Raw genomic sequence first — 9,721 nt, 5'->3', positions numbered from 1 at the left:
AATTTTATATGCGACGACTACGCGTTGCAGGAATACTTAAAGCAGAAGGTAAACATTAATGTGTACCGCATAAAACTTATTGAATTACGGCTAGTGATGAAAACAGATGAGGTATCGTTTCTAATAATATATTTCAATAAAATCAAGTACTTCTTGTTGTATGACGTACTAAACTAAATACGCCTTCGACTTACGTATATTTCTTTGAAACGCCTTTTGTCTCACGAATTTCATATAGATCCATGGCCACAGCTAATTGTACTGTTCACCTTGAAGGATATAGCAGGGATATGAGTAAAGTTTTTTTTTAAAGTCGACTATATACAGATTCGTGAACAACCATGGATGGTTTTATATCCCTCGTCTTTGCGCAACCTGAAAGTTATGTATAAATATAATTAATGGGATGGCAAAAAAAGAACAAAGTATTACAATCAAAGGACCCGTCGATATCGTACCTGAAAGCGCGTAGGCCTTATCGATTTCTGATCTAAGTATGTCTAGTACGGAACTCGCCCCTTCCTCGCCGTTACACGTAAGACCCCACAACATGGGACGACCGACGAATACCTGAAAACAACGCGAATGAAGCGATGATATGTATTTGTTAAAAATGCATTTTAGCCGGTGTCCTGGCGATTCAATTTACCATTTTAGCGCCGAGTGCGAGTGCTTTGAATACGTCGATTCCTTGCCTAACGCCGCCGTCCAAATACACCTCGGCTTTGCTTCCCACAGCTTTTACAATTTCCGGCAACGCCTCGATCTGTTGAAGATTACGATAACACGGTTATTATATTATTCATTTTTTAATGAGGTTAGCGGCAAATGTGAAATCGATTAGCTAACTCGTTGGTCGTTAATCGTGATTAAAGAAAAAGCATCAACACCGACCGATGCTGGAGCTCCGTCGATTTGCCGCGCCCCGTGATTAGAAACCAATATCGCGCTTGCTCCGTGTTCTAGTCCCAGAATTGCATCCTCGGCCGTGAGCACACCTTTCAACACAATTGGCAAATGGGTGATGCTAGAAATAAAGAAGAACGTCCATGAATAATTTACACGTCAAATGTATTAGGTATGTATGTACATGTATGCATTAGTACAGCAATAAATAGTTGAGATAATTGACTGTTGAGAAGCAAGCATAACGAATTCATGCGTCGACTAACTGACCTTCTTAACCAGTCAACATCTTCCCAAGATAATGAAGCATCAAACAGACTCAAACTGTACTCAGATAGTCCTGATTCTTGGTCAGCAGAATTGATTTTATCTGATTTTATTCCTACGAAATTGGCCAGTCTGGAAAAGGAAAATGTGTTTTCAAAATGGGGATTAGTTAAGGCTCAAGTAAAACTAATGTGACCCGAATATATACATATAGATATATCTCTCGATTTGGTAAAATTTTGCTGAGTACTCCAGATTTTTATTGTGCATACTTTGCCGTTTCAAAATACTTGTGTGGAGCTAATCTAGCTAATGAAATAGGATTACCAACTCCGGCGCTATATATTTATAACAAACTAAGGAAAATATCATATACAACAATGCGATTTAAATTGAAATAAATTTAAAAATGAAAAAAGTCAAGACAAAGTTTGCCTACATTTCAATTGTGCATTGCTGATCACATCCATTCTTTTCCAGAAGAGATCAGCCAATATAGATCGAAAAGTATATGTGGTTGCTAATTATAGATTTTGTTCAAACTTATCGCTTGATTTTACGAGAAATCTCACTGAATAATCATCACATAACCTTAGATGATTAGGGAGAGAAAATTTGTTTCGACGATCAGCTCTTCTTTCACCAAACATTGGTGTGTCGACCGTAAGAACGAGGGCTTTGAATCCTGCAGCCTCAGCTCTTCGCACCAGATTAACAGTGACATTCCGATCTTTGTAAACGTAAAGCTGAAACCATTTTACTGCTTTCGGAGCTGCCTCGGCAACTTCTTCTATACTGCTCGTCGATAGAGTCGACAGAATGAATATTGTCCCCGCAGCAGCAGCGGCTACGTGAAAAAAATAGACCAAACATTTCAAATTAGTAAAACATGTAAAATTACTAGCACGAAGTGTTGTGTGTGACATTTCACACATCTTCCATCTCCCTAACCTCTCCTTACGTTTTTCCCCTTGCCGCACAGCCATATGATATCTAGGGTTTTTTTGTATGATTGTTTTGTCAAACTGCAAGCGACACGCGATGCCGAATATCGGCCAATCAGAGCGCTGCGTTTCGCTCGAGCATACTAGAAACCAGCTCGCTGATTGGCCAACCTTTGTCGATCATCGCGTGCGGTATTTTCATTATAAAGTGCGCCCATGGTTCAGAAAGAAACTCACGTCGGTGATCCTGCCAAATATGCCTCTTATAGGTTATGCGACCGACAATAGTGTACATTTATTTTAAATTTGCTGTAAACGAGCCTGAGCGTCTGTGGTACTAGTTTTGAGCCGAATAATTGACGCACAGTTCTTAAATATATGCGTATATGGTTTAAGCGAAATAAGATTGTTTACGGAATTGCGGTACGTCGGTGACGGCCGGCAATTGACAACCAAAACGAAGAGGTCAACGACAGGGAGTTCCTTTGTCGAGATAGTGATTAGTATTTTCGGAGTGATAGGCCGAAGTAATAAGATATCGTAAGACCGCGAAGAGGCGCGAGTGCCCGGGTGGGGGAGGGGTGCGACGGGAGAGACACGTGGACCGCCTGACAGGAAGTTTATATCACCAAGTCGTATCTTGGAACATTTAAATAACGTTCAGAAACGGTTCGAACGACATGTCCGAGACACGATGCGACGCAACATAGTGAGTCTGGTTAAATTCCTCTTCCTTGCATTAGTCACGATCTTCCTCACCGTCGTCGTATTCCGATACGTACGACATCCACAGTTTCGCACCGAATCTTTACCCCCTAAGGACCTTGTTCACGATCGTAGGGTTGTAGGTAGTGATAAACGCGAATTTCTTCCCCATCCCGATGAGCTTATTGGGGGTTCTGCACTCGCAGCTCGCGGCCAAAGCGATGACAACGAGCGAGGAATGGTGAGCATTATTACTTGTTACAATTTCATAATGCTTACAAAGTATCCATCAATTATATGATATTGAGACTAATTCTCATTTACAAGCTTAAAATTAGATACTTTATAAAAACTCGTAGTTTTGCTTGATATCCTACATTTACATGTCATCATGAATTTTGGGAATTGAGTATAGAGACCGTAATAGAATGAATAAATGCAAACTTCCTTCGTGTTTGACTACGTTTACTCTGGCAATATAGAACTGAATTAGACCGGATGCAGAAAAATTGATAGTAAAAAAAGATTAGTGTATATAAAGTCAAATCAGAACTACTCTTTTCCCGTTTATCAATCCCTCCCAACATACGTACGAACCTAACATGTTGAATTTTTTTTTGTACTTTTTCCGCAGCAGGATGTTGTCGAAGAGAACGTTAAGATCGACTGGCACGACTACGAGCAAATATTGCAAGAGAAGAAGAGGGTTGGCCTGGGAGAGCACGGGCTGCCCGCATCTCTATCGGGAAGCGACGACGTGGTGAAGGCATCGCTGTACAAAGTGAACGGATTCAACGCTGCACTAAGCGACAAAATATCGTTGAACCGTTCGGTCCCGGACATCCGGAACGCCGGATGCAAGGCGAAGAAGTACCTAAAGAACCTCGATCCAGTCTCGGTAATAGTCTCGTTCCACAACGAGCATCTCAGCACACTCATGCGAACCTGCTGGAGCGTCGTAAATCGTTCGCCAGCCTCGCTTTTGCAGGAAATAATATTGGTCGACGACGCGAGCACGAAACCAGAGCTGGCCGGTGAACTGGACAGATATGTGGCCGCAAATCTGCCAAAGGTCAAAGTTATCAGACTGCCATCGAGGTCGGGTCTGATACGGGGCAGGCTGGCCGGTGCCAAGGCCGCGACGGCCAAGGTCCTCGTGTTCCTCGATTCCCACACCGAGGCCAACGTCAACTGGCTACCCCCGCTGCTCGAGCCCATCGCCCTCGACTATAGGGTTTGCGTCTGTCCGTTCATAGACGTGATCGCCTTCGAGACATTCGAGTACCGGGCCCAGGACGAGGGGGCCCGGGGCGCCTTCGACTGGGAGCTTTACTATAAGCGGCTACCACTGCTACCTGAGAGCGCGAAGCACCCGACCGAACCGTTCGAGAGCCCCGTGATGGCCGGGGGACTCTTCGCGATGAGTGCCAAGTTCTTCTGGGAACTTGGGGGGTACGATACCGGGCTCGATATTTGGGGCGGCGAACAATACGAGTTGTCCTTCAAGATCTGGCAATGCGGGGGACGGATGTACGACGCCCCGTGCTCGCGGGTAGGTCACATTTACCGCAAATTTCCACCCTTTCCGAATCCCGGTCGCGGCGACTTTCTGGGAAAGAATTACAAGCGCGTTGCCGAGGTTTGGATGGACGAGTACGCGGAGTATATATACCGCCGTAAGCCGCACCTGCGGTCCCTGGATCCCGGGAATTTAACCGAACAACGGGCTCTCAGATCTAAACTCGGCTGCAAGTCGTTCAAGTGGTTCATGGAGACGGTCGCGTTTGACCTCGCCGACGTCTATCCACCCATCGAACCTGATGATTTTGCCTACGGGGAGATAAGGAACATCGGAGCCCCGGAGTTGTGCCTCGATTCGAAGAACAAGCACCGGGACGAGGATATTGCCGTTGACTTTTGCAAAAAGGACAACGCCAAGTTGGCCGGTGAACAGGAGTTCCGGTTAACGTGGCACAAAGATATACGCCCGAAGGGGAAAACCGACTGTCTGGACGTTTCGCGGGGCGACGGAAAGGCCCCCGTTACTCTCTACCCTTGCCACGGGAAGCAAGGAAATCAATTGTGGCGCTACGACGTCGGGAAACAGTGGCTCGTCCACGGGTACAACAACAGGTGCATGGACCTGGACCCTGCCAGAAAAAAGGTGTTAGTTACAACGTGCGACGCTTCGGCATCGACCCAAAAGTGGCGAATTGAGACCGTCGATATGAAGGCTATGAACAATTGGGAAAATTCGGGTCCTAAAGGAAGCAATTGACGCTGATAACAATGAACAATTTTCATGTTTGATACGAAGTTGAGAATCCTATACAATAGACCTTGGTGTCAAAATAGTCACACTGGTTTGTCGTAAAAATGATAATGTAGGAATGCGCAGTTGGCTATACATGGAACATAGACATTAGTATACTGACAATGAGCTGTATAAATACAGGCCACCTGCGTGTTTATATGTATATATAAACAGGTGAAATCTTTGAATACGTTTGCAACTACGTGACGTTCTATGCAAGAGATAAAGATAACACTTTTTTAATCTGCAAAACATTGCTTCATATTTTTCGCGTGACATTGTATTGGTTTACGAATCGTTTCATTTCCAAACAGTACAACAAATAACGCGATGACGAAGCATCGCGTTAGCGTTGAAATCGTTAAATGTAAAGTGATTTTGAATTTTATTAATCAATCACAATTATGTGTACATACGTATATAACACATGCTCAATTACCCCCAATTGTACCAGAGGTGCGCGGCTATATCGTTGATTTTTCACTAAATATTTATTGACAGTAGTTTCGCGCGGGTCAAGGGTATAATATGTATACTATATCTATTAATCAGTTAACCCCGTATCCTTACGAGTGGTTTTCCCTACGTATGTATTAGTAAAATTTTCACTGTAAGTTAACGTATGTATGACATTTCATAAAATTTCTACGTATCTATTACATGTATAGGTATGTTGGAAATATGGTGCAATAAGGCGCAGAAAAAACATATCACCCTTCACAATTCTCGTGAAAACGATATATTGTTGAAGATGTAGATAGTTTTTGAATAGTGCCTTGCTATTTGATTTATCTTTGAGACTATGTAACAACGTAGAAAGTTCTTTGAGTGAACTAATTCAAGCTGAAGTCTTGATAAACCAAATAAAAAAAAAAAAAATAATTGGATGGATGATAAATATGAGTTAGAAACCAAACGCGTTACAATCAGCTTAGGAAAATCGTATTATACATCTAGGTGTTCCTAAAAATACGTATGTATGTCATTATATTTAAATAAGAAAGTTTAACTTTCAATCCTGGTGAGTAAATTATGTCAATAAACTAATTGCAATTATTTTTATATGTACACGATTGTCGTAAAGAGTCAATAGATTCTTACATGTTACGATTTAATAAAAATTTTACGTTTTGTGCCGATAGTGATGCATTTTCTTTTATCTTCCTATTACGTTACGGGTTTTTATGACACGCTTTCAAGATTACTGGAGACCCATTACTTTTCTTCGCATAATAAATATCGTTCAGGGTCACGAAAAAATTAAAACCCGTTATTTTCCGCGCCTTTGCTTTCAAGCAACTTAACCGAGGAGCTGACCAATATTTTTATACCTATAAGATAGCTTTGTTTACGTCGAGATGAGAAAAAATAAATTGAACGAGTTATACAAGCATACCTCTATCAACAATGAAAGAAGATTATGATATATACAAAATTACCAATTATATTTCCATATCAAGAAATAAAGTTTCAGACTCAAATTGATTGCATAAGATTTGAAAATTGATCATTTTCTGCAGCAATTGCACCGATGGCGGTGCAGTGAGCACAATTTGAATTGACAGCTTTCAACGTCTTTCGTATAAAAATGCAACACTCGTTATCGAAGTCAGCGGTATCTAAATGTAAATAAATGAATGGATGGCACTTATTGGCACATAATAATAATTACGACTCATAGACACGGTTGCAGGACGATAAAACACAAGGCATATACAATGATCAATTACTGCCGTACCTGCGAATTGAACCAATAAAACTCACCCCTGACGTTTGCGCATTCTCCGTCTGGATGCGCCATCCGTTGCATAGCCGTTGGTGAAACCCCCAAAGGCATAGAAACCTTGTGTCCCAGTACCACAGTACTTATATCACGATTTGCGACATTTACCAATACTCTTGGCTTAATTCGGTACCTGCAGAAAATCGCGATCTATTACTGAAATATAGGTATGTACATCTACAGAAAAATATTACGTAAGATGCAGACGCGTGGCCGTATTGGCGAAATGAAATCAGTTGCACGGCTCGTGAAGCTTCGATCAAATATGTAGAATCTGGGGGAAACCCAATAAGAATTAAATTTCCCTCCGATTCTTATTCAACATACTTCAAATAATCGTTCCAAAAAATTATGGCCTAATTCATCCGGTGTGTTATCATAATTTTCATCATGCGTAGTTACGACCAATGCAAGTGTACGTTGTACAGTGTGGATGAAATTTTACCACCATTTCATACATACGATCGGTACTTTGACAAAGATATACATAATCCAGTGACTTACTTTTGAAATGCGTCGACGTTCAACCTAAGGGTAAATTCTTCTCCAGCACCACTTTTGTAGTAGTCACGCACGATCGACGGCAATCTCTTCAAAGCTTCTCTCTCGTAGTCTTCAATGCATACCAGTTTCCCAGCCATTTTTTCCCACACTCTGTACACATTTAATCATCCGTGAAATTAATTTTGTATAGTATTGTGAAATGTCAGTACTCAATGCATCTCGTATATATCCTCTCAAATTCATCCGAATCTCGATGACCATGATTATACAAGCAAGCGACAGATTATACTACACATGTTACATTTATGCAGCGCAGTTCAGCACCCGGTACATAATGAGACCTCGACGAATAAAAAATTACCTCAACACAGAAACCATTAATAGTTAAGAACTTCATTACGCACAGGGCGTCTTACATTATACAAACACAGGCGCGCGCGCGATCATCTCGGATTATCGAAGGTGGAAAAAAAAATTTTGAAAGATTTTTATTGAACTACGCTACACACGGAATACCTGGATACATACATGTCACTGGATAATTCCGTGGCTTTCTTCTCCGTATCGTGATTTGATCCGACTGTGGTTCTACTCAATCGACGGTGCTGGCCGTTTGATTCTTTACAAGTAATTATATGACTATTATAATGCGTTTAAGACGTACCATCCAACCACGGAAATCGGAGGGGAGCATGTTGCTTATCTATTACCAATAGTGTACGTACGCCGTTACAGGGAGGTCAACGATTATCGGGTAGAATGGATGACGGGTTGCAACATAGAATATACATAATGTCGCCGTTGCTGTGTAAACGTTTTCAAATATACCGGTGGGATGAAGGAGTATGACGACTTGTCGCAGCAATTGTGTAACAATCACGTAATGCGTGTATTCACTGTACATACATACATCGATTACATATGATACCAACAGTCATGTACGTACATGTGTGATAAACTATGCTGCATAAAAATCTTGTCGCTCTTTCATATAACTAGTAAAAACGAAACGGTAAAATTTATTTGAACTATATTTTCCGCATCTGAATATTACATTTTTATTATATGAATACCAAATTGGTATTGTATTGTCGTTGAAAAAGATGAATGAAAAAATTTAAACAGATCAAGAGCATAATGTATGTACATTATAACAATGAAATAGTGCGACATGGGCTGATCAATTGACAATCGAAGATTGCAATAAGAAAAAAACAGCATTGTGTCGGACAAAAGTAAATTGATAATCGAAATAACTGCAAGAATTCCCGCCCGATGATGACCTTTTTAATTTGTTTACAATAGTTATAGGTTCGTATTTAAAAGCATGTGATAAACACACATCAATTTTCATATAACGATATGTAAATGCCTGCGGTGAACCGTAAAATGTTGGTGAGGCCTATTCAACGTTGACGTAAGCAAAAAATACCAATTTCTCCAAAGAAAAGACACACCGCATCGGGACTGCAGCTACGCAAAAATATCAAAGTTCGAAGACTTGTATTATCAACAGAATTAAAAACGTCATCTACACGATCATGATCGATTGACCGAAAGATTGGAAGCATAAAGCAAAAAAAATTTATGATATATTTGGGAAAAATTGTTCCGATACTGCAGATGTATACATTTTTAAATATTCATTCGACTTGTTACGCCTGAAAATGCGACTATACCAATTGAATACAATATTTTCTTCGCTAGATAAATTTGTACCTTACATAGCTAAATTATCATTTCTCTCCTAATTGCTAACATTTTTTTTTTCTTTCCATGACATGCAAAATAAAGTTTAAAAATTTGTAATATTTAACATTTTATTACATTTGTTAGAAATAATACACAAACACTAAGGTTTTATTTCTATAAAATAAATATAGCCTTCCTTATCATATTTAGAAGTAAAACCTTGTTACATATGCCGACGCGCACAACCTCCACAATTCGTTTGCGATCATGGCACGCTGCCCACCGCGAGGGTAGCGTCGGTGCAAAAACTTCATGTTATAGGTATACCTACCCTAGATAAGTATGTAAATTATACTATTTATATGTATATTGGTTCATATGTATACCTATAATAGACATGAGTGTATACAGACAAATATACTGCAGGAGTTGTAACGTCGGGCAGCCATATAGGTAATTATATACGGGAAAATAAAATGCGTTGATAAATGCGCTATTAACAAATATTACACAAGTTACGTCACTGCTATCTTTACACATTTCTTTTTACTTGCGAGGAGAGGTAAAAGGCAAATGAGGAAGAGGTGAAGAAAAGAACAAGGAGAG

The 9,721-nt window shown here is 40.4% G+C and overlaps 2 protein-coding genes and 1 long non-coding RNA gene across 4 annotated transcripts; 2 read left to right on the top strand and 1 right to left on the bottom strand.

Moving 5' to 3' along the window:
- Positions 1-112: 112 nt before the first annotated feature.
- Positions 113-8,088, bottom strand: LOC124299176 (hydroxyacid oxidase 1). The gene is made up of 9 exons (XM_046752177.1): positions 7,952-8,088; positions 7,424-7,573; positions 6,901-7,052; positions 1,765-2,020; positions 1,177-1,305; positions 895-1,027; positions 650-766; positions 459-570; positions 113-375 (listed from the first exon to the last, which is right to left on the bottom strand). The coding sequence occupies exons 2-9, from the start codon at positions 7,558-7,560 to the stop codon at positions 308-310; spliced, it is 1,104 nt and encodes a 367-aa protein (XP_046608133.1). The 5' UTR covers positions 7,561-7,573; positions 7,952-8,088; the 3' UTR covers positions 113-307.
- Positions 2,333-6,265, top strand: LOC124299175 (N-acetylgalactosaminyltransferase 6-like). Of its 2 annotated transcripts, none has more exons than XM_046752176.1 (2): positions 2,333-3,063; positions 3,460-6,265. In XM_046752176.1, exons 1-2 carry the CDS (start codon positions 2,812-2,814, stop codon positions 5,098-5,100), a joined length of 1,893 nt encoding a protein of 630 aa, XP_046608132.1. In that variant the 5' UTR covers positions 2,333-2,811; the 3' UTR covers positions 5,101-6,265. The 2 variants fall into 2 exon arrangements, with proteins under 2 accessions (XP_046608132.1, XP_046608131.1); XM_046752175.1 differs by having other exon boundaries at positions 3,457-6,265.
- LOC124299177 (uncharacterized) lies at positions 7,913-8,710 on the top strand. The gene is made up of 2 exons (XR_006906954.1): positions 7,913-8,050; positions 8,159-8,710. It is a non-coding gene; the product is annotated as an uncharacterized LOC124299177 (long non-coding RNA).
- The last annotated feature ends 1,011 nt before the right edge of the window (positions 8,711-9,721 follow it).

The sequence above is a fragment of the Neodiprion virginianus genome, chromosome 2, assembly GCF_021901495.1.
Source record: "Neodiprion virginianus isolate iyNeoVirg1 chromosome 2, iyNeoVirg1.1, whole genome shotgun sequence".
NCBI classification, from domain to species: Eukaryota; Metazoa; Arthropoda; class Insecta; order Hymenoptera; family Diprionidae; genus Neodiprion; species Neodiprion virginianus.
The sequence above is the reverse complement of the archived record's forward strand: the minus strand, read 5'-3'. Positions and strand labels throughout refer to the sequence as shown.